The sequence below is a fragment of the Pavona decussata genome, unplaced genomic scaffold, assembly GCF_977016875.1.
Source record: "Pavona decussata unplaced genomic scaffold, jaPavDecu1.1 SCAFFOLD_130, whole genome shotgun sequence".
Taxonomy (NCBI): domain Eukaryota; kingdom Metazoa; phylum Cnidaria; class Anthozoa; order Scleractinia; family Agariciidae; genus Pavona; species Pavona decussata.
The window spans coordinates 2,867,501-2,891,386 of NW_028145544.1; the positions used below are offsets into that span (position 1 = coordinate 2,867,501).

The 23,886-nt window shown below is 40.7% G+C and overlaps 1 protein-coding gene across 3 annotated transcripts in view; it reads right to left on the reverse strand.

Annotated features, from left to right (window-relative positions):
* Positions 1 to 23,886, reverse strand: part of LOC146468683 (cytochrome P450 4F4-like) — a 61,385-nt gene that overhangs the window by 8,483 nt on the left and 29,016 nt on the right. The window contains exons 1-5 of one of the 3 annotated variants that reach the window (XM_085124500.1): positions 12,017 to 12,050; positions 5,494 to 5,612; positions 2,805 to 2,994; positions 1,036 to 1,163; positions 1 to 106 (exon numbers count right to left, since the gene is read on the reverse strand). The exon at positions 1 to 106 is cut by the window's left edge and continues 16 nt beyond it. In XM_085124500.1, coding sequence (XP_084980626.1) covers positions 1 to 106; positions 1,036 to 1,163; positions 2,805 to 2,994; positions 5,494 to 5,612; positions 12,017 to 12,035 — 562 coding nt within the window. In that variant the 5' untranslated portion in view covers positions 12,036 to 12,050. Of the gene's footprint in view, positions 107 to 1,035; positions 1,164 to 2,804; positions 2,995 to 5,493; positions 5,899 to 12,016; positions 12,051 to 23,886 lie in introns of those variants that run through there. The other 2 variants (XM_085124498.1, XM_085124499.1) reach the window with 2 other exon arrangements.

A 23,886-nucleotide genomic window follows, 5' to 3' on the forward strand; every position in this document is an offset into this window, starting at 1 on the left:
AGTTGCTCCTGTAACTGAGAGCGCACTTGAGAATAGAATCCAAGGTCATCAGACTCACATGATGGAACAACTCAACCTGACCTTTTTCCCGTAGGGACCACTTTTCCTGCAACATAAGGTAAATTGAGTTAAGGCATCGGGTCCACTAGAGGCAGTTACACCTTGTCCATGATCAGGCATGATCACAAAGAAAACACTTTTCATCAAAATAATTTTGATCTTTTTTGTCTCCTTCAGGTTAATTTACTTTCTTTCTGAAATAACTCATCCACCGTTCATTTTCCCCTCCCCCCCGGCCAAACACCCGGGCATTTTTGAAAACAAACCAGCAAATGTTCCTCGGTGAAAACAAATGAACTATTCAAATGCCCCGCGGTATAGTTAAAAATGAATCTGATTCCCCCACACCAATGAAAGTTAAATCCGGCCAAGTTGTCTTGGACAAGTCTTATTTTTTGGTGTTGTTTCAGTAACCATTCTGTGGATCTGCCATCTCATCCTTGAAACGAAGTGAATAGCTGTTAGATTTCTGTTTTTAGGTAAATTTTGGAGGACGTATCTGCAAACTTTCGCTAATACACGATAATTTACAGAAAGAGCCATTTTGTGTTCCAACAATTCTTAAAACCTCTCATGTGGGGTTTCTTTTTCTTCAATATTTTTATTCCAATTCCAGAACAAGGCAATCGAACGCAACCCAAACATGACTTCTTGTGCCGACCGCTGACGCGTTAATTCACCTACTCTTTTTAGAAATCTGCCATGACAATAGGCCATATAGAAGTTGCTTTGAACCTCGTGATGAAAGTGAGGCTTCGTGCATACTTTTTATTATGAAAATTAGTTTTCATTCATATGCAAACAAAACTAATTTTCACGTAGAGAGCTTTGCATTTAGCCTTGCTTTTGACGAAAAGGTTCACAGCAACTCGAAAATGGCCTATTTAATAGTTAACTTCTATTTAAAATCGCCACTCATTTGAGAGTTGTCAGTCATTGTTAAGAAGTTCCACAAATGCTTTGTTGCGTTCTTACCAAAAGAATATTAGTGGATTCCTGGAAAATCCTGACGTATGGCTTGAGGATCTCGAAGTGAAACGCAGGAGTGAGAAGTCTTCTCATTCGGAACCATTTGTCACCTTCGGACGTCACTAAACCATCCCCTGAAAAGAAAACAATCAACTCATATCGTGAGCAACTCCTGGAAGTCCTCCTAGAAGTCATCACGCGATATGATTGTTTCTTTTTACACGATATTGACTTTGAGTGTAAATAGAAACGGTGGATGTTGTTTTTCGCACGATTTGATTGGCTGCTTAAACTCGGATAGTTAACAATTGCATTGCCGAGTTGCTGTGAGCCTCATTATGAAAACGAGGCTAAGTGCAAAGCTTCTCATGTAAAAATTAGTTTTGTTTGAATATGAATGAAAACTAATTTTCATGATAAAAACTTTGCAGTTAGCTCCAATTTCATAATGAGACTCAAAGCAACTCGGAAATAGCCTATTATTTCACGAGCGCACTTTGGATACGAAATGATAGATAGCCAACGTGGCGCCTAGTTGGCCGAGAAGGGAAGCTTCGAGGGTAACTTGCAAATTTTGAGGATAATCTTTCAGCCAAGAGCATTATCATCCGATATACCTGCCAGGCGGAAAGGGGTTTATTTATTTATAACCCTCCGATTAATTTTTGAAACGCACGCGCTTTACTGTGGAAAAGACAAAACAACAAGTAGTGACCATGGTGTGATTACAGCCAATAAACGCAAGCTAACCAGTTTACTATATTTTATCAACCTATGATGACGTTCTTTTTATGTTGTTCTCGTCGAAAAATATCGGGCGACTGTTATCGTCTGATATAACGACGGCAACGGCAACGAAAACGTCACCTGAAAATATAACTTTATTTATTTTGTGCTACTTTGCGATTATTTCAACTCGCTCAACTTTTACAAAAATGGCGAACTATCCAGGAACCAAATTGGTAGGAGTGGCGTACAAGTTAAAAAAGAAAATAACAAATTCACCGTCGTGCGTTCACGTTCTCCACAAAACCTTAAATGTGGTCATTTCACGTTGTTGTTTTGCAGAGGACGGAAAAGTAAAACGGAAAATGTAAAACGCATGCGCAGAGCCGTGGCGTTGTCGTTGCGGTCGCCGTCGTCGTTGCTTAAGCTCCCTAATGTACCACGTGTATGGTTTGGTCTAATGAGAACGCGCGGAAGTTATCCGTTGGGTTCACCATGGTGTATAAGGAGATGTTTACATGTGAAAACTCGCAACAGGGTGAGTTTGAGATCCATATGACATTGTGATTTCATACCGATTGTGACGCCAAATTGGATTGGATTTCGAACACTGCGCATGCGCTACCCGTTCCAGACCCTCGGGAGCGTGACATCGAAATGAGTTTTCTTACCGGAATGAAAATCTCGCTCCGGTACAGTGACCTTGGTGAACTCACGCCGGTATGAGATATTGTGCTGGTATCGTGTAACCGGAGAGAACTCGTACCGGAATGAAAGTCGCGCTGGTATCATGTAAACAGTCCTTCCCAGGACTACACCCACCCGCCGGATGATCAGAATTTACGTACTTATGACATGACTCCTGGGCTGAGTTGCTCGAAGCATGGTTAGCGCTAACTATTGGTTAACCTATATTGTCATGGCATTTAACCCGGGTTAGCGCTAACCATGCTTCGAACAACTGGGCCCTGGGCTCAAACCATTTACAGTTTTATATAGTAGAAGTTGTCTTCCTCGATCAAGTGTCTTCTTCACCAAACAACACTTACCAATAAACGGTCTGACGAGGTTGTACACAAATCTCTCCTTCGGTGCATTGCTAGATTGAATCACTTTAATGGTGTCCGGGTGGCAGAGAATGAGCGCCGACTTTAGAGGACCGAACCACAGACGATAACAAGTCTTGAACTCAGTGGCACACTTCACGTGAAATACGAGGCCGGCTCCGTCAAATCTCGCCTGTAAACAGAATGTTTTATTATAGTAAATAACTTATTTTAGTAAATGAAGGCGCTATAAAACTTCGACGCGATTTAACATCAATTTGTTCTAAATTTCACCAATTTCCACGAACCCATCATAAAATATGCTAAACCGTGCATTGAATGGGCATTTTGCAGAAGAACTGCACCTTTCAAAAGCTCTATTTTCACTGGACCCTGATAACCTGCAGCTGCATTGTTTTTTAGGGTTGAGAGCATTGTTCTGTTGTTCGTTCTTTGCCGTCTCGATCAACCATGTAAGATGTTGCAAACGGTACCGGTTCCTCCATTTCTGGCCATGTATAATTTTCACTCCTTTAGAAGAGGTTCTGGAACTATTTTGTCAACTTTTCCGCGAATACCAATAATATATCTCCTGGTTAGTTTTGTAAATCGATGCTATCGGGTGAAGTCCATTGAACCCAAGTGGAGTATAGGGCGAAAAGAAGAATCCGCGAGCCGGGCGTGCGAAGTGCGGTATAGGGACACCACTCCGAGCTCGATTTTTGTCTCCGCCCTATACCCCACTTGGGAACCTGCTCGGATGCTTAACAACACAGAGTCATTTCGTACAGCGTTAACACAGTGGCGGACTATATTTATCTGTTGTTCCAGTGTGTCCAAAACTTTTAACTCTCTCTTCCTTCCGTTCCTAAACCATATCTACATTCCCTGATGTAAATACCTCCCCTATGATAACCTATTGATGACCCACTTAAAAGACCACCTCTGTGACGATTTTGAATAGTTTGCGCTGAATGCAAGAGTAATGGAATACTTTTGCAAACTCGAGCGAAAAAACATCTGCTGATCTCTAGTTCATGAATGTGCCCCTATGCTAGTTGCAGAAATCAACTTTTGTGTTGTGCTACTTAGTTATAGTTGCACGTTATACGCCAGTTAGCTGCACGTGACAGTGACCAACTCGAAAGCCTAAGCTCCTTTGGTCACAGCGCACATTTTGCCTTTGATGATTTATGTAATTCAATCATAATGTTGTGGCTTTATGTTACTTTTGAGACGTATCGTAATTTCCTTTTTGTACTTAACTATTGAAATAGTGCGTGCATAAATAAAAAAATCTGAAATCTGTAACGTGACCGATTATTTTTAGGGCCATAAATAAATATCGATCGCCAGGGGTGGATTTAGTGGGCGGGGGGTGGGGGAGGACCGCGGGCCCCTTTTTTTCTCGTATATTAAAAAAGTTTTTTTTATCGTCTTCCGAATGGTGTTATGCAATCAAATGCAATCAATCGTTTCAAAAAGTCCTCTTAAAGTCTGTCTTTCTAAGCCTTACGATGAATATTTCATTGCGTGGGGGAGGGAGGGTGCGGGAATTCGGCCCCCTCTTTGTGGATTTTCTGCATTACTATTTTCTTAACTTTATGAATTGTAAAATAAATAGGATTCCGTTTTCATATTTTATATTTAGAATGACAGTTACTATTCTAGATTACTGTAAAACGCATTAATCTGAATATTGCCCAGTAATGATATAGACAGCTCGATGTATCTTCCGGATCCCGTACGTAAATCCGGTGTACGTAAATGCATAAGCGTGATCGGCATGAAATCAGCGAAAATTTTCCAGTACATATACAAAGTGAAACGGCACTTTGAATTGTACTTAAATCTCACAGGTTTATCCTGGCAGTATAGAACAAAACAAAGATACTCGACCGAAACCTTGACGCGATCTGCCCCAGGGCATCCCGCGTAACAATAACTACGACCTTTGGTTAAATCAATAATCTAAAAATGAGCAAGGCTGATTTCACGGTCAGGGAATTATAATATTTTGAAAGGCACAGCCTTTCCTCTTCAGGGTACGTTTGAAAAATATACTTCCCTGGCCGCAAAATCAGCCTCAGTTGCTCTTTTTTAGATTAGTTGTTCCACAATTTTTTTTGCTGATTAGATCCTTCACTACAGGATCCGGTACTTTTATTTTGTCACGGTGGTGCTTGCGAACAAAGTTAATTTTTGGAAAAAAGGTTCATTTTATTTCGGGAGGACAATAATGTCTGCCAAAGAAAGACTAAACTTCGATTTACATTAGATAAGGGTACTAGTTTCTAAAAGGAACTGTGTTTCTAAAGGAACTGCTGACGTAAAACATAGAAAACAAAAATGACGAAACAATACAGAGAAGGAAAACAATAACCTACAACACAAAGATAAACCTGTCAGGTTCTTACACCAAGGTAAACCCAGATTCAAGCTCTTTGTGCCCGGTTTTCAGTGGCCAAATCACCGTGTCATTTGATTGACTGTCCGTTGATGAAATCCCGAATTATGACTCACTTGAGCTCTCTAGCAAGCTTCTACGTACTGCTATTTCTTTTGTAATACTAGTAAGCTTACATTGTACTCGATTCTCAAGTTGACCTGTTTGAAAATTGGTCAAATTGTACTCAGGTAATATTAGCAGGAATGAACAAAGCTAATTAAAAAAGTTTAAAGACAAGCTTACGTAGTCGAGGTGTCCTTTAAGCCAATGACCAGGAGGCCCAGGTATACCGGCGACTGATCTAGCTGCATTACGCCTCTGTTGAATACAGCCGATCACAAACTGGACGAGGAAGGCAACTCCTACAGCCAAAAGCACGGCAAACCAGAATGAAGATGAACGCAGAGTAAAACTCGATAAATAATCCGTTAACTGCTCCATTTTGAAATATGCTGATGGTACGGAAATCAAGCGCAACTTGACAATATGCTAAAATATTTGACTCCAGCTGGTAATATTCAGTAATCCTGTTTGTGCGTGATTTTACTAGTTATTTTAGTCAATTACTCTCCGACTAGTGACTACTGTAAATATTCCCTTGATATAAATGTCATCAGGTTTCGTTTTATGATTGACAGGCAATAGCGTTAGTTTATTTTGGCTTAGAAGAGCCTTTTGTTCGGCGGTACAATAGTTAGCCAGGCGATTGATTGGCCTTCTTTTATAATTCAAATTCAGTTGTCGAGAGCAAACAAAAATAGCTTAATTATTGTTTTAATCCTACCAAAAACCAATCCAGGCGTGTTGATTACAAAAGCATTTGTTTGAGGTAGATTCTTGTCACTCTTAAAAACTTTGATTACCCATAAAAATTTAATAGTGATAATAATAATCTAGAATTCAATGAAACAAAAGAGGAAAGAGTACTTCTTCTCCATGTTATGCTCGGTAGATTTCATTTCAATGTCGAACGTGTGACTTCAAGTACTTGCGGCTAAGAGAGATCAATTGCTAAATTATCTCTGATAGTCTGTTAGACAATTGCTAATGCATTTTAAGAGTAGATTTCGATAAATTGCTTTGATAGTCTTGACAAGATTGGAGAGCAGATACGAAAAAAAAAAAAAACAAGATGCCTATACTGGCATTTACGCGTGATGCTTTGACTAGTTCATTTATTCCAACTGTATGCTGCGCAGATTTATAAAACTATCCTTGCTAATAGAATAGTTTGAGTCACGAAGATCGCGTTACGCTGTTTCCCCCGTGTTACGCTTCTTTGGGTCTAACCGGAAATTGCGGAAAATCCATTACGAAAACGTAAGCTTCTCAATGACCTCTTTTCAGTCTGCCATCGTGCTTCTAAGACTGTCAAACAAAGCACGATTCCTTCACCAAGAACTCACCAATTTCCACCGTTTTAAATGTCGAGTGCTTCTTAGAAGTTATTCTTTCGATTCACCGCTTCAAAATGGTGAAATTTCCGTTTGAAAACGGCACACTTGAGTCCTCAACATGTTAACAATATGGCGCCAAATTTAATCCGGTTTTGATAAATAAATCAAACGATGCTTTGACGTCACACAAGTAGGGGTGAGTGGGTCCCCTCCCTTGCAATATAAACGACAAAAAAGGATTTAGATTGGTCTGCTTTTGTTGAAGACAATCAGAACAATACATCCCGAGTAGGAGAGGGAGAGTTTAATGCATAAATTAATGTACAGACTTGTAGCTACTACGAAGAACAAAAAAAAAAAAAGAAAAAAAAGAAATCGACCCGTTTTTAGACACGGTATGCCCCCTCAGGGCATAGCACAGGGCAGGACACTTCTCTGTCCCTCCCCCACCCACCCCTCCCTTGCATTAAAACTTTTATACAAAAAAAAAATTGACGATGTTATTCGAATTCCGAGTGTGGGCGGACGTGAATTGATGATGTTCAAATTCTGTGGCGAGTGTACAGTGACAGGTTTCCAAGCCTTATACTGTGAGCAGAGGATTGGAGATTATATGGATTCTTGACGCCAGTGTGTGTAACAACTTTCCGTGGACTTAAATTCATTAATCAGTTTTGCTCCTACTTATTTTCAACTATCAACTGGCGAAGATGTTAAAAACAAATCAACTTGCATTAAAAATATATAAAAAGATATACATTTATACATTAATTGGTGTATCTTCCAAGGCGGTGAAAAGCTTGACCTGGTCTCCGCTTTCTCAGAACATGAACGTCACTTGAAATACGTCCGAAGGTTTCCGAACATCACCCGAAGTTATGTTCGAAGATCGATAACAAGGCACCAAGCTCCTCCAAGTGGAAGAAAAGCTCGAGTTTTTGACTGCCGTCCAATGGCCGGCGCAAAACTCAACCTAAAGAAGTCAAGCTCGTGCTGCCTCTAAGCAGGCGAAAAAAAGCATGTCTGACTCCACTTCTAAAAACAGCTAAAGCGGCCACCCAAGGACGTCCGAAGGTTACCGAATCATCATCGGAAGTTTGCCCGAAGATATGCCGAGCAGCTCCTACGTTCAAGCTAATTAACATTTGTTCTCTGAAATGACGGAGCATCGCAATGTTTTCGAAGATTACCCGAAAATGTCCGGAAATTAGCGGAAAATTACTCGTGTGAATTATTAAGATGTGGGTTCTTTTAAAAACGTTCTGTGACCGAATCCATGGCCACGCAAGTGTTAGTAGCTACTCGCAAAATACGCCATAAATCGTGGCTACAACATACAGAGAAGAATTGCGATAAGAAGCAGTTGTACATCTGTCGTATCTTTGATCCATCACACACCGGCTAGTAATGGCCATTCCTTGGCTATGCAGCGATCCAAGGTACACCACGCAAACAAACTTGAATCTATTACATCCCAAACCCTTGACGCATTCCTTCAGTTCCTCGCTGGCTTTCACGACTAATTCCTTACATTTCTTCTGCTCATACTTCACGCCGTGGAAATTCCTATACAAGATATCTTCGGCGAGTACTCGGGCTCGTTCGGAATTGAACGTGATGTCGGGGACCATCTTGAACGAGTTTTCAAAACTCGGAGCCGCCGTGTTCATGCCGCAGTTGTCGTCTTCGAAGGGAAGCTGAAAAGGTTGTGGTGGAGACGATCGCCGCCTTAATTGGCTGCTTGTCTTTTTAAGAACTCCACGCAACGATGGCAGTTCTGTGCAACTATCGCGTCTGTCCTCCATAGATCACTGCAGACGAAAACAATTCTCTGGCAATAAGATCACTAAATGGAGTGAAACCCCGAATGACAGTAGCTCTCAACAAACTTGGCACCTCAGTAGAACCTCGGTCGCCTTAAGTGAAGTAAACGTAAGCACCGCGCAGAGTTTTTACTTTGGTTTAATGAGTTTCCTGGTTAAATCGATTGTACTGTTTTACAAAGGTAGTCCACAATGACTCAAGATTGTGATTAAGTGATCAGTAAACTTTGTTCTGTGTCCAAAATGTTCGTGTTGCTGGGCCAACTTTTGTTTGACTCGCCTGTCGGTTGCTCAGTTGCGCGGAAAATTGTTATGGAAGACTCGAGTCAATGCAGCTGAATTAAACGATTAAGCTCAATGCTTTATATGAATTCTCATTACTGACTAATTACTGAAAGTGTTTTTCAAATTTACCATTACTCTACGAACTAAAACTTAAACCTTACCAAAGAATGTAAAATTTTTCCTCGTGATAAACGGAAGAGAAACAGAACCGAAAGTTCGGTTCAGTAATTTAATTTTTCATCCACAGACTCGAGAGATAAAACTGCCTTGGACAGCCAATAAACAGCACCACAGTAAATTGCTATCCAATTATATATAACGATCACACTTAAAGGGGCAGTATCATGGGAGATCAATTTGAGATATCATGATTTTTGGCCAAAATTCACTAAATTTAAACTTTGAACACTGTGTTAATTAATTTCTCGATCGCTAATTTAAAGAAATATTAATAGTGATTCTAAGACGAAAGGTTGAACCAAAATATAGTACAACCGGCGATTTTTAGTGCGTTACAACAGCGAAATTTGAAAACGTCTGCCAGACGTTTTCAAATTTGAACCCCTCTCTATCTTGGTCATCTGGCAGCGAAAATATACGTGGATAGTTTCTTTGCATTCTGATAGTCTTTTAATGGAATTTTGTCATTATATCTTGGCCGCTATCAACCGAATAGCGTCTTTCCGATTTTCAATGTGTTACTAAAAAATAGCGTGATACTGTCCCTTTAAGGATTTCACCAACGGACCAAAAGTTAGTTAATAAACAGAACCATAGGAAAGTATTGCTCGATAGTCTTATATTTTTGTCATTAGTATAGGGCCAACGCCACATCAACTGTTGTTTAAATCTGGAAAAATTATTAATTATAAAAATAAACATTTTATCTCGTTTGGACATCCTCTGATTCATGTAACTTAAGATCGATTAAGACTATTAAGGCAAGCTCCCCGAGTTAATGTTTTCATATTCTCAATAACTGTCGCCTTTAAATTGGATTGAGACCTTACGGAGAAATAAGGAATTGATCTCTCCGTGAAACCTGTCGACAATCCGTTTGCAGGTCTAATAATTATTTTTAATGGATGTAAGACTGCTAAGGAGTTTTCGTTTAAAGTGGTTAAGGTTTAAAAGCTCAAACAAAGCAACGTAATCTCTTTCCTTGTGAGTTAAAAGCTTTTTATTTTTCTAAGGATTAAGGCCAGATGGTTTCGTGTGTTTTCGCGATAAGTAAACCGCTGATGCAAAGGCTTTTCAAAGTTTATTTATTGTTAGAGCCTGTGATTGTTGAAGGTTCGACAAACAAGTTGTCATAGAAACGACTCAGTACTTTTTGAACAAAAGGCATTGTTTAAGTTCGTTTCAGAAACAAAGGGCCAGTTATTTAAACAGAGGCTAACTTAGGCCGTGGCTTAAGACAATCAGTGGGCCTCTAAATCTGTCAATGGGTGGTCTATTTTAAGTAGACAAATATTTTTTGCTAGTCTGGAACGCAAGCCTTCTTGTTACCTTCAGCAGCAGACAATGTTTAGATATGATTATTGGCAAAATTGAAAATGGCTTAGAACGTGGTCTTGTTAAACACCGTTTAAACTGTCTTTTAATAACTGTCCCTAAGTGCTTGATCAATTAGAATACGATCGATTAGAATGCGGCTTCCTATGATCAATTTATTGGGCGACCTGCACTGTTTGTACAACGTCTTAAATAGTTGGTCGAGAGGACAAAAGAACGAACAACAAAACAATGCTCGCAACTGAACCCTAAGGTTATCAGGGTCTAATGAAAAAAGAGCTTTTGAAAGGTACAGGTATACTACAATTCATTGCATGTCCTAATTGGAAAAGCGTGATATATATTTTTAATGTGTTCGTTGTGAGGTGTGTTTTTTCTTTTTCACTGCCGTAGCATGATGATGGGTTTAATACTGAGTAAAATCAGAGAGTTACACCGTCGTTAGTTTGAGTATTATGGCATTTCGTCCGGCCACATGATCATTGGCAATCTACAGCAGAGAAAGAGTCAACTCAGTTTTTACCCCCAAAGAGTGATGAGATACGGATTTAAAACATACAAAAACGACACCGGCCTCACAAGAATGTACTGCTCGATAGCTTTCATTTGAATGGTTATAATTAAGGTTTAATTTCATCTACAGACCTGAGGTCGGTTGCTCGAAAGCGAACTAACGCTAATCTACGATTAAAAGTTAACCGAGGTTTTCATCTCGCCCATTAAAAATTATTTTAAAGGCTCATTTTAAGCTAATGGTAAAGAAAAGTCTAAGGCAAAACTTAGGGACAAAAATCTTTCGGACCAATCCTTATGGATTAGTAAATATACTCGAATCAAAGTTCACGTTAACCCAGGGTTCAGGCCTTTGAACAACTGGGCCCTGAACCTTAGAACCAACTTGTACGGCGTAATAAACAGCACCACTTCCAATAGCTTTCCTTTGAATCGTTAAACACAATATTCTACTAAGATTTACAAACCGGCTTTGTCAATGATTTGATAGACAAATCAGACAGCTGATTCAAGGGCTGTTAATTTGTTATCCTGTCTGTGTTGGGGGTACTGGTACCACTGACAACAAATCTCGCAGCCTGGTTTCCCTACGTTTCCATTCCTGGCTTCTTTGGGCCCTGGATTCTACCTTCTTTTTAAAGATGACGTCACTGCATAAGCCTCGTTACTGTTCTCGCCCCAGTACATTCGAGGACAATGAGTCGACCACACTAAACAATTTTTCCTACAAAAAAAGAAAAACTTGCCGAGTGTAACATGCCCTAACTTGAACACGTCTCGCAATTTGTTGTTGTTGTTGTCGTCGTTGCCGCAATGTTTGCGAGAATTAGAGGTCAGTTCTACATCGTGCAACACTTACTGTAACAAAAGCGTCAAGAGACGTATTCATTTCAGGCCAAATTACACTGTGCAACTTTTCTTGCAAAGGCGCCGACAGCGCAACAATTTTGTCAGGCAAGTTCTAAGAAAACATTACCCAGCATAAAATAGACTTTAGGTACAATTTTCAGGTTGGTGAATTCTCCAAAGCACTCTTACAATAACTATGTATAGATTCTACTTTTTCCACATCGAAAACAAGTATTATGATTGGTTCCCTGAGCGTGTCCGAATTGAATTTTTATTATACAGACCGCCTTCTAAAAAAACGTTCAGAAGAAGCATCTTTTCATGAAGTCAAACCTTTAATCTGGATATATTGCCTACAATTGTTGCAAAGGTTACAGTATATACCCCAAGATTTTTTTCTCATTTCTGTGGGCCTTTGGCACGAGTGAAAGAACCGCTGCTTGTTATTAACAATTATCCACGAGCGCTCGTTGGATATGAGATGGTAAATAGCCAACGAGCGAATTGGCTTTAATAATCTCATATATATCCAACAAGCGTGAGTGGAATAATAGTTTAATTAAAAACAATAAAAAAAATATTACTAGGTCTTACTGATTTCGCTTTGCAAGAACAACCAGATAACAATTTAACGGTCACTATTTCTTGGGTATGGTATAATGGCTCATATACCATGCCCGCTAAGCCAATCACATCCTTGGAATTGAATTATACAATGATCCAGTTTTTAATAAAAGTCATTAGCAGAGATTTACGGCAAACGACAGAACAGGCCACGTGACCACGTTTGACCACAGCCGCTCGCTGTTTTCGGTTTGTCGGTAAAATTGAGTAATTTTTTCGTTAGCATGAAAGGTCAGAAATGTTTTACACTATTCTTATCTAGCCCTATGTACTCGTTTTTTCAAGAAAACATAAATGCGAATCTGACATTTTCCGTAAATGCGATTCTAAATCTCTCTTTTGTTTGTGTTTGTGGCAATCTCGTTCCCAGAGGCTGGGTTCCTTTTGGTCAGCACCAAGGAAGCAAGATCTCTGGGCTAGTCAATGTCAAAATCCAGCAAATCGAAATCTGATTAGATATTACATTTTACCGGAAGCGTCTTTGAATAGGAGGTTTCAAAACAAGAAAAGAAGTAGACTATCAAAGATATCGAAGCAAAAACCGCCATAGAATCGAAATGGAACTAAATTTTCATACGCTTCTTATTTTTTGCAGTGAGTAAACACGAAAAAGATAACAAGTCAAATCACATGACTAAACGAAAAAGGCGCGAAAACCTTCGCGATATGTTGCAGCGTTTAACAATTAACAAATCGACGGCAGTTTCCTATGGTCTATACTCTTATAGACCATAAAATGATGTCAAAAAATGTTCAAAACTCAAGTGGAACCACGAGCCGCAGGTGAGTGGTTTCACTGCCAAGCTTTGGACATTTTATGGCGTCATTTTATGGTCTATAAGAGTATAGACCATAGAAAACTGCCGTCGATTTGTTTTTTACAATAACATGGAAAAAGTACGAGCGGGATTGGCTATTTTTTCGTTGAGAAAGCGGGCGCGTTACATCTGACGTCATTTTTATTGTCTGTACTCTTATAGACAATAACTACGAGCCAATCAGCGCGCGAGAATTTGGACAGTTATTGTAAAAAGCTGAATGACAGTATGACACTTGCGACGGTCGACGTTAACGATGGATCTGACGATTTTCGGAAAAACTCCTCTAATTATCGACTCTGAAATGTGGTTCATAGTCCATGCTGGCCGTTTAAAATCGTTCTCAACATTGTCTGAAGCAGATAAGAGTTTAACAGCCTTTCTCGTGCTGTTCAAGGAACTGAAAGAAGCAAACTTGTAATCCATTCGCACCGCGGAGTCTGCGAGTGGAACTGACTGGGGCAGAATTTATTGAAGATTACTTTGTTGAACAGGAACAGATATTCTATCAGCAGCCCAGCGGAAACATAATTGAACTTGAACAAGGAAAACCAACGGCCTTTGTTACCACTGCGTTAAAAGCGGAGTATTCAAGAATGTTTGGCGCAAAAAGTGGTTCAGAAAGCGGACGGACTGAGAAAGACAAAAATATTAACGCTTGGAATAGCGATCGTTGTCACTCTTTACACAACAGTTCATTTCTGAGCTTTGTAAGTTTGCAGCTTATAGGACTGATAAACCACATCGAGTGCAGGTAAATAAAATTTTTTTCAGGGTGAGTTTCTTAAGTTGTGCTGAGTGTGTGAATTGAAAAAAAATTGCCGCTCTTTCTGATAAGCTTAGATTTTTAAGTTGCTGGTTATTTCGGTTGAACGTTTACAGAGTTGTGTCTTGTTATTAAATGTACTTCTGCCATTTTATTGTATTTATTCTGGAATCATGGTATCTGGGTAAGCAAAAGCTGATCTTGTGAAACCTATCGTTTGTAAATTTCACGGCGGAAAAAATTAAGCTTACGTTTGTAAACATTTGTTGGTATTTGTCGTCGACGGCAATCAGGTTAGGAACGATATCTTGCTGAAGTGTCTCGAATGTTGTTTGAAAATCTTTACCCTGTTTTAGTTAATTAGGTTAAAGCTAATATAACCTCCGACCAGGCTCTATTTTCGTTTCGCTATTAACTTTACCGTGGTGTCATGAAAAAGCTTGGCTATCTCATACTGCGTAGACTGCGTATATTCACCCCCATTTTAAAGTGTTAAAAACTACATTTTACAGGCGAAAACAAGCTTAATTTACGTGTAACTCCAAATGAGTAAAGTACAACAAATGGTTTCTAATCGCCATAACCTATATATGTTTTTTTGCCCCTGCCTATGGAAAATGTTTGCTTTTCTAAAACGACCTGACAATGTGCAAAATGAATTTGTCGCGGTTGAGAGAAGCAAATCGCCGACAAACCCAGATTTTACGCAGCCTTTGTTTTGGTTGTTTTGTTATTAAGGACGTCTCACATGAATGACAATCACTTACAAACGGGAGGGATGGAGGTTGTCACCTTTTTTACTCGTTTTCTTGGCCTTTGATGTTCTTTACCAGAGGCTGTCTTTCTCTCGGTCAGCAATATCCCCCTTTAAACCGGAAGCAGGATCCTTGCTTCCGGTTTCTGATTAGGGCAGGAGGGAGAGGTCAACTCGTGGGCTCGGCTGTCCGGATGATACGGGCCATCGTGACGTCACTTCCTGTGAAGCGCGGGATTTTGTCCAGTTTCGAAAATGGCGCTGATAATTTTGCTGCATCAAACGACTTTTTTTCCCAGCCAAGCTCCGGATGGGGTCTGTTTTCCTGCTTAATAGATTTTTAATCTACTTTTCTCGATATAGGTAAGTGTTCATTTATTTTCAACTCATGAATTATACTGAAAATATTGCAGTGAAGAGTTACGTGTACTTGCGCTGATCGGAAAAGCTGAGATTGTCCGAGCCAGAAAAATCACATCTTATTAATTATACAAAGTACTGGTGAAACTGACATTTGGCTCGGGACGAGGTCAAATCTTAGTGCAAACGTTGCAGTTGAGATAAGTAGGTCATATTCAACTGTAAAAATGATCAGTGCGTTTGTTTCGCCGAGTGAAAAAACAGTGAAAATTAAAAGTTTGTGTTTATTGCTGAAACTTGACCTGAAATTATAAACTTTGCCTCTAACATTATTAAAATGATGGATAGATACAAAATGATGATTCAAAGGAGCTTATTTTAATTTACCCATGCCATTTAACCTTTGTAAAGAAGACTTTTGTTAAGCAACCTAGAATTTTAAAAAAGCTTGCAAAACATGCGGACGCCCGAGGAAACTGACTTTATTTTGAACTGATCATTACTTTTTGTGAGAACTTTCTCGAAATTTCACACCAAATCGCGTACTCCTGCGCTCAGTTTTCTGGCCAAACATATTCACAATATCTCCAGCTTTCTCTATATCTCTGATGCGGATACATCTTGTCACGAAAATAAACTTATCACCTGAAATGATCAACAAAACAAATGAGCCAAGGAGACGATAAATGCTGTGTTTCAGTTGATTTTCATTAGTAAAATGATGTAAGAGTAGAAGTTGAGTTAAAATTAAGTACTAGTCCAGTAAATAATTGAACCCTCCTTATGAATTCTAAACGTGCGAGGAAAAAACTTGTGCATTGCCCCTAGAATTTTGATGTTTAGATACAGAATGTTTGGACTGATTTTGCCTTGAAGCTGGCGTCATCCGCTCGGCCTCGCAAGGAGAAGTCTTGTCATGTTTTCCTGTTTTTGTGAGATAATTAAACAAAAAAAGCAAACCCCATTGCCCATTAACAATTACCAACTGGCAAATTACTTTGTATTGAAGGCTTCTTTGCAACGTAGCTTTTCCGATAGCTTAAGAAAAAATGTTTTTCGCCTTTCTTTTCGCGAGCGCTCGACCAAACAGTACCGGAGAAATGCGTTTAAACCCACTGATCATTTTTATTAAGTTGTAAGATAATTATTTTTAATGGCCAGTCGAAAGCTCTAAACCACAGTAAGATCTCACTTTTCCCTCCTTGTTAAATTCTTTTGGATTCTCAAGTTATCTTTCTTCAAAGAGGCGTAGGCCGTCTCTGTTTTGTCGCATTTGCTATCAACCAGTGTCAAACTTTTGCGTGTTTTCACACTTGAAATATTAATTTCATGAGCAATGTTGCTGTTTTCATGTATTATGGTAATAGGTTTATACAAAGCTATGATTATTTGATGGCCTGGCGTAGAATTATTTGACTGATCATCCAAGGAAAAAATTTGGCGAGGTTGTAGTTTATCAATCATTCAAACTCCCCGGGTTTTACAGGAAGTGACGTCACGATGGCCCGCATCATCCGGACAAGCAATCCGATAGCGAAAAGCCGAAGTTGACCCCTCCCTCCTGGCCCAGAGCTCGTGGACGTGTGGCCACCGCTAGCCTAAAACGCGCGCGGGCTCTGGGGACGAGATTGTGTTTGTGGAGAGTATTTTGCTGAATGACCGTTCAAGCGCGCGCTTAGAAAGGAGCAATCTCGTCCCCAGAGCCCGCGCACGTTTTAGGCCAGCGGTGGTTATCGCTAACATGGCTTCTTGTTTGGCACTTCTAGTGACAAAAAAATATTCTAACATGAATATAATGGTGATACCAAAGGAAATGTCTATAGAGGCTGTCATTACTCATAACGACCGAACAACACAGTGCATGCGGAATGTAAACTATGCGTATTATACACGTGCTCTTGCATTATTAGTTGAGTTTTATCATCTTAGCTTTTATCGTCTTCAAATCAAATAGGGGTATGGGACGATGCTGTGGAGACGGTGTATATATAGGGAAGATAGAAATATACCCACCAGAATCAGTCAACAAAGGTAAAAAGTAGGAAGGATCCCAGAAAGTTAATTTATTTCAAGTTAGTTATATTACCATCAGTCTGAACTTTCATCACAATCACCATTCGGCTAGTCTTCTTGGTCACGCAACCACGTCGCTACTTCAAGTTTCCCCTTATGCTTTTTTCGGCATGCCGTACAAAACGCTAAACCAGCGACAGAAAAAAAAAAAGTAATAATTAATTTTTAAATAGATACTGAGACGAGAGGCAAAAAGTCCGTACTTAAAAATAGAATAAAAACATTTTAACAACTCACGCGAACCCACTTGTGCTGTTTCACCATGCAGAGTATAAATCTCTCTTGATGTTTTTAAATTTATCACTTTGTCGCCATCAACTCGTTTGACCTTCCCAGTATGTTCAGGATACTGGCAAGTTCGTGGAGGCTGCCAGTACCTGCCAAGATTATTTCTGTGCCTGGGACATATGTTCACCTCCTTGACCTTATTGCCTCCGAGGTCAAATAGCCCGGCACGAGCCAGTGTAAGTTCAACTTCGGTCATCAGTTCTCGCGTGACAAATGGCAACTTCGCAGGTGATTAGAAATATCACTGCAACATTCGCGAAGGAACACTGTGTCATGGTCACCTCTATTAGGACCACACTTGGTGTTCAACACAACGGCAAACGAGCAAATTTCGGTTTTCGATCGGTCCGGCACTACGTTGTTCTGATTAGTCATACATACGAAGAGATTATTGTTTATGTTTAATAGAGACACGTCAGTGTGTTACAACTATACTCAATAAAACGCATCTTTTTTTACACAATAACAAAAAACAGAGTCATAACACAAAACCCAGTTTGATTTTATGCTGTTTATTTTTTAAAAAATCAAGGAGAAAATTGGCCCATGTCCAGTTATTCCTCATTTCCTGTTCGCAGACGGAAGTGTTTTTGCGATCAGCGGTTATATCTAAACAAAGATCGACGACAACTTTCAAAAGCCTTTCTGCAACGTCCAAAAATCTTTCTCTGCAGCTGATAATTGTTTGGTCGGCAGGGTGCCCGGTTGAATAACGTAACTAATTTCACGGAACTCTGTAGAGATGTTCAGGTTTTTAGCTAGCATGATCGTCGCCTGCAAGCGAACTAAAGAACACAGATCCCGTGTCACGATATCCGTGACGCGGCCATCAAATTTGCTGACAGTTAATCGGTGAAACATGAAGTCTTGGAGGCAAAACAGTGGAACTTTTAAGGTATGTTTTTAATTTTTTACCCTTTTAAAACGTATTTGTCTACTTTAAGTTGCGGTCAAGACAGAAAAAGTCGAAATTTGTTGCCTTGGGATGCCATCGCTGTCACACAACACATGTCGGAAAATAAGAGATTTGCCCAAAATTGTTGCGGCAGTATAGAGAGCCACTAAATATTATTCCGTAGTTTAAGGACACTATCCTAGTACTCTTTGAAAAAAATACACGAGACTTCCAGAGTAAGTCAGAATTTTGAGAAATGTTGGTTTTTGTTGCAGCACTTGACACGCTCTGTGCACGAATCGTTAACATCGGTATGTTTGAGGTGCCCTCCTTTTAAAAGTTCTCAATAATATGAGTTCTATATACCATATTTGTAAAGTAGTATAGTGTATGTGTTCGTGGTATAAATGTAAGGCTTTTCAGATTAATATTCTTTCGGCGGCAAACATCCGAAAACGGGTTAATTTCGACTCGGTGAAAAGTCGATTTTCGGGGATTCGGGGGGGTTGAACATTCGCCTCAAAATTTCGGGTCTTGTTAAGTTCAGAACCAAAAGAAATGTGTTTTCATTAATGTTATATCAACTTTGTCTGTTGCTGATAATTTAAAGGAAATCGAACGATTGGCCCAGATTGACCGGTCGAATCTAACGCGGACTTTCTCTTAAGTCTCGCTACCATTTCTGAAAAGAATTCTGACAGTCAAGTACGTCCCGTATCTTCGTCAACCGGTAGCAAGTTTGCTTCAGCTGAAACTGCCAAAGGATGTCTCTTCTGTCGTGCCTCCCACCATCTGTCCGATTGTTCTGATTTCGCGAAAGCATCCAATCAAGATCGTTTTGATTTCGTAATGAAAATCGCTTGCTTAAGAGCTGGTCATCAATCCAGAGGATGTCAAAAGAGGAAACCTTGTCACCACTGCGGTGGACCACATGCCACAGTTATGCACGTAGAGCAATTTGGAGAGAGACACACACGGTCCAAACCAGAATCTCCTAGTGATGCACCTGTTGGGAGAAGTGAGACTCGATCTCAGGATAGCACAAGCCAAGGCAACTCCGAGGAGAGAAGTACCCCGCACTTCTGTGGCCTAACGTCTTTGGAGGGTTCCATAACGGCCTTGCCTATTGTTCCCGTGAAGATAAAAGTCAAAGGACGTCCTTGTGTCATTGTAACGTATGCGCTCTTGGATAATGGTTCCAATTCTACCTTCTGCTCGTTCAGCCTTCAGGAGCGTCTAGGAATAGGTGGCAAGAAAACGAAACTCAAATTGACAACCATGGGAAGAAGTGAAGAAGTGGACAGCTTTATTGTTAAGGATTTGCAAATTTCTGACCTTGATGAGAACGTTGTCATTCCTCTGCATGAGACGCTAGCGAGACCAGTTATGCCAGTTTCAAAAGATGAAATCCCTAAACAAGAAGACGTAGAACAGTGGCCACATTTACGAGGATACGTCGAGCTTACAGAATTAGACTCCCAAGTGGAACTGTTGATCGGCGCCAGTGTTCCTGACGCCCTTCAGCCCAGAGAAGTTATCCCTGCTGCTAATGGAGGTCCATATGCGACAAGAGTGGACCTTGGCTGGGTTATTAACGGCCCCACCGGACGAAAGTTGAAGTATTTCCCCTCATGTTTCTTTGTGAAATCCATGGAAGCTCATCCTATGTGCGTTGCCTGTGCTGACTTTGCTGATACATCCCTCAGTGACGACGTTGGCTTATCCAGAGATGATCTGAAATTCATGAACATCGTTAAAGATTCAGCCATGCAGTGCGAAGATGGTCGTTATCAGATTTCGCTTCCTTCGAGGAATCCGTCCCTGAAGATGCCGGGGAATAGAGTTCAGGCAGAACGAAGGATTCTTCATTTGAAACGCAAGCTCTTGGGGAATGGAAAGTTCCGAGAACACTATGTTACCTCTCTTGAAGGTGTGATTAAAGAAGGTTTCGCTGAGAAAGTTCCCTTCGCTGACCTCAGAAGAGCGGACGGCAAGGTTTGGTACATACCGCACCATGGCGTATATCATCACAAGAAGCCGGAGAAGTTAAGAGTTGTTTTTGATTGCTCTGCTCAGTTCCGTGGAACGACCCTAAACAGTGAGCTTTTCCAAGGTCCAGACTTAACCAATAACCTTGTAGGGGTGCTGATTCGTTTCCGCCAGGATCAAGTTGCAGTGATGAGAGACATTCAATCTATGTTTCATCAAGTACGCGTCCCAGTAGCTGATCGCGATCTTCTTCGTTTCCTGTGGTGGCCCTCTGGTGACTTAAATCAAGAATTAACAGAGTACAGAATGACAGTACATTTGTTCGCTGCTGTCTCGTCTCCTGGTTGTGCGAACTTCGCAATTCGCAAGAACGCTGAAGATCTCAAGCATGAATTTCCCTCCGATGTTGTCAATACCGTTTTGAGAAATTTCTACGTTGAAGACTGCCTTAAATCTTTGCCGTCAAGTAGTGCAGCGATTAAGCACGTGGATGACTTACGAAAGCTTATGTTGAGAGGAGGCTTCTGTTTGACGAAATGGGTCAGTAACGACCGGAAAGTCTTAGAGTCAATTCCAATTCACGACAGAGCCAAAGATGTCAAAGAGTTGGACCTAGCCGAGGATGCTCTTCCCACCGAGAGAGCCTTAGGCGTATCATGGTGCGTAGAGAACGACAAGTTTGGATTCAAGGTCAACGTTAAGGAGCGACTTTGTACAAGGCGTGGAATACTATCTATCGTCAGTTCGATATATTATCCTTTAGGAATGGCTGTGCCTTTCATCTTACCCGCCAAACTTCTTCTCCAAGATTTGTGTAGAAAGGGCCTTGCTTGGGACGATGAGATTCCTGACAATTACTCGTCTCGATGGCGTTCCAGTCTGCGTATGGAGCAGTTTCTTATCTTCGCCTCGTCAACTCGGCTGGTTGAATTCATTGTTCTTTTCTCATCGGGAAATCCCGCCTCGCTCCTCTGAAACAGACGACTATCCCCAGATTGGAATTAGCAGCTGCGATTCGATTCGCCTGAATAAAGTGTTGAAGAAAGAATTGGAAATGCCCATTGACACAATCACTTTCTGGACGGATAGCATGACTGTGATACGCTACATCGAAAACGAATCGAAGCATTTCCATACTTATGTCGTCAACCGTGTCTCCGTTATCGGAGAAGATTCCAGTCCTTTACAGTGGAGGTACATAGATACCAAGTCTAATCCTGCTGATGACGCGTCAAGAGGAGTCACTGCAGAGTCTTTTGTTCAGAACGACCGTTGGATAAAGGGGCCAGCTTTCCTCTCAAGACCGGAGTCCGATTGGATGGCACATGCCCGAAATACTGAAGAATTGTCAGAGGATGATCCCGAAGTTAAACGCGAGTCGTCTTCCTTTGCTGTCCAAGTCAGCGAAGCTTACGCGAGCCTTGTTTCTATCCTTGAGCGGTTCTCGTCTTGGTTCAGACTGCTAAAGTTTATCGCTCTGTGTCTTCGCTGCCAAAGAAGATTTCTTAAGAGAAAAAGAGAAGCCAGACAAGACTTCTATGGTTTTCCTAGAGAGTCCAAGTGCGAATTGCTCACACTTCCAGAGTTGGAGATTGCAGAACAAGAGATCGTCAAGTTTAACCAGAAAATCGCTTTTGCTGAAGAAATAGCAGCCTTAAAGAAAGGAAAGTCCGTCAAGAAATCAAGTGCGCTCATTAAGTTAGATCCAATAATGGTCCAGGGCCTCCTCCGTGTTGGCGGACGACTGAGGATAGCCACCCTGTCTGAGGATTCGAAGCATCAGATCATTATCCCGAGGGATTCTCATCTCGCTCGTTTTCTTGTTTTCCATTTTCATGAGAAAAGCAGTCATTCCGGAATAGAATACGTCTTAGCCCTATTGCGTGAAAAGTTCTGGTTAATCCGCGCAAATTCCGTCGTAAGAAGCGTACTATCCTCCTGCTTTGGTTACAAAAGGCGTCATGCCTCTTCTGGCGAACAAAAGATGGCAGATCTACCACCTGCAAGAGTCACCTCGGGCTAGCCTCCCTTCACTTGCGTAGGAGTAGACTATTTTGGCCCGTTTCTTGTACGCCAAAAGAGGAGCCAAGTGAAGCGCTATGGAGTGATTTTCACCTGCTTAGCACTACAAGCTGTTCACTTGGAAATATCCCACTCATTGGACACTGATTCCTTTATTCTCGCTCTGAGGCGTTTTATCGCCCGAACAGGTCAAGTGAAAGAAATTCGCTCTGACAATGGTACAAAATTCGTTGGAGGCGAAAAGGAGCTCCGTGTTATGATCGAAAGCTGGAACCAGGCTGCGATCCACCAAAGTCTTCTCCAGAAAGGAATTACGTGGATCTTCAATCCGCCATCGGCCTCTCATCATGGTGGTGTGTGGGAAAGGCTAATAAGATCGACCCGAAAGATTATTGGTGGCTTGGTGAAAAAACAGAACCTCGATGATGAAAGCCTCCAGACCCTGATGTGTGAAGCAGAAAGTATCATCAATGGAAGACCTTTAACGACAGTCACAAATGATCAAGAGATTTGGAACCTCTTACACCAAATCATTTGCTTCTTCTTCGTCAAGACACGCCTCTTCCTCCTGGTACTTTTGAGAAAAACGACACCCTATCAAGAAGAAGATGGCGACAGGTACAATATTTGGCCGACGTTTTTGGAAACGTTGGAAAAAAGAATATCTGCCTCTACTACAACAAAGACAGAAGTGGTTCAAACCTGAAAGAAATTTTGCAATTGGGGATATCGTTATCGTCGTTGATGAATCTACACCCAGGAATATGTGGCCGATTGGTCGTATCACAGAAGTTTTTCCCGACAAGCAACAGTTGGTCCGTCGTGTGAAAGTTCGGACGAAGAATTCAACTTTACTTCGACCCATCTCCAAGCTATGCCTTTTGGAATCTTGTGAACCTTCAGAAGGAACACTTTAATTGAATAGAAAGTCAAGTCTTTTCCAAATCTACCGCGTATATGACATTTTTTCCCAGTCTTATAGATTTAAAGAGACATTTAATTCTCTTAAGTGTTAGTTTATCTATTAGTTCCATGCGCCTTATAATGTTTCACATATATGTAAACGCAAAGTTTCCGCCTTTGCATTTAGGGGCCGGTATGTAGGCGCTAAAATTTAGATTTTTTGTTGTTTTGTATGTCGGCGTAACGTATTTCTATAGGTCATTAGCGTTCTTGTTTTTTGTTCCTCTTTTATTAGTTTTTTCACTCCGTTGCCCTTTGTACTTAGTTTCTCGTTCATTAGTCTTCTTTGTTTTCTTAGGTTGTTTTCGTACTCGCTAGTTTTATTTTGCATAATGCTATATATATAGGTTACTTGTTAGTTTTGTTTTGCTGGTCATATTGCGTAAGTCGTTCAAGTTCTTATTCTAGTTAAGTTCAGTTCCGTTTTTTAGTCTAGCTTCTAAGTCAAGTTCCAAGTTCTAAGTGTTTTTCTTGTCGTTACATTCGTCTTTTACCTTACCGTACCTTACGTACTTGCTTTCGTCAATAAATTATGTTTTGTTGGTGTACGAGTTAACGCGTTTGCGACGACACTAGTTAAAATGACTTTTGGGCTAGTACATGCAAGCCACAGCTTGCCCGAAGGGCAAGCTGTAAAGCTGACTTTCTTTGCACCCTGTTGAGGCATCTGTTTGCTGCACAATGGGAATATGAAGCATGCTC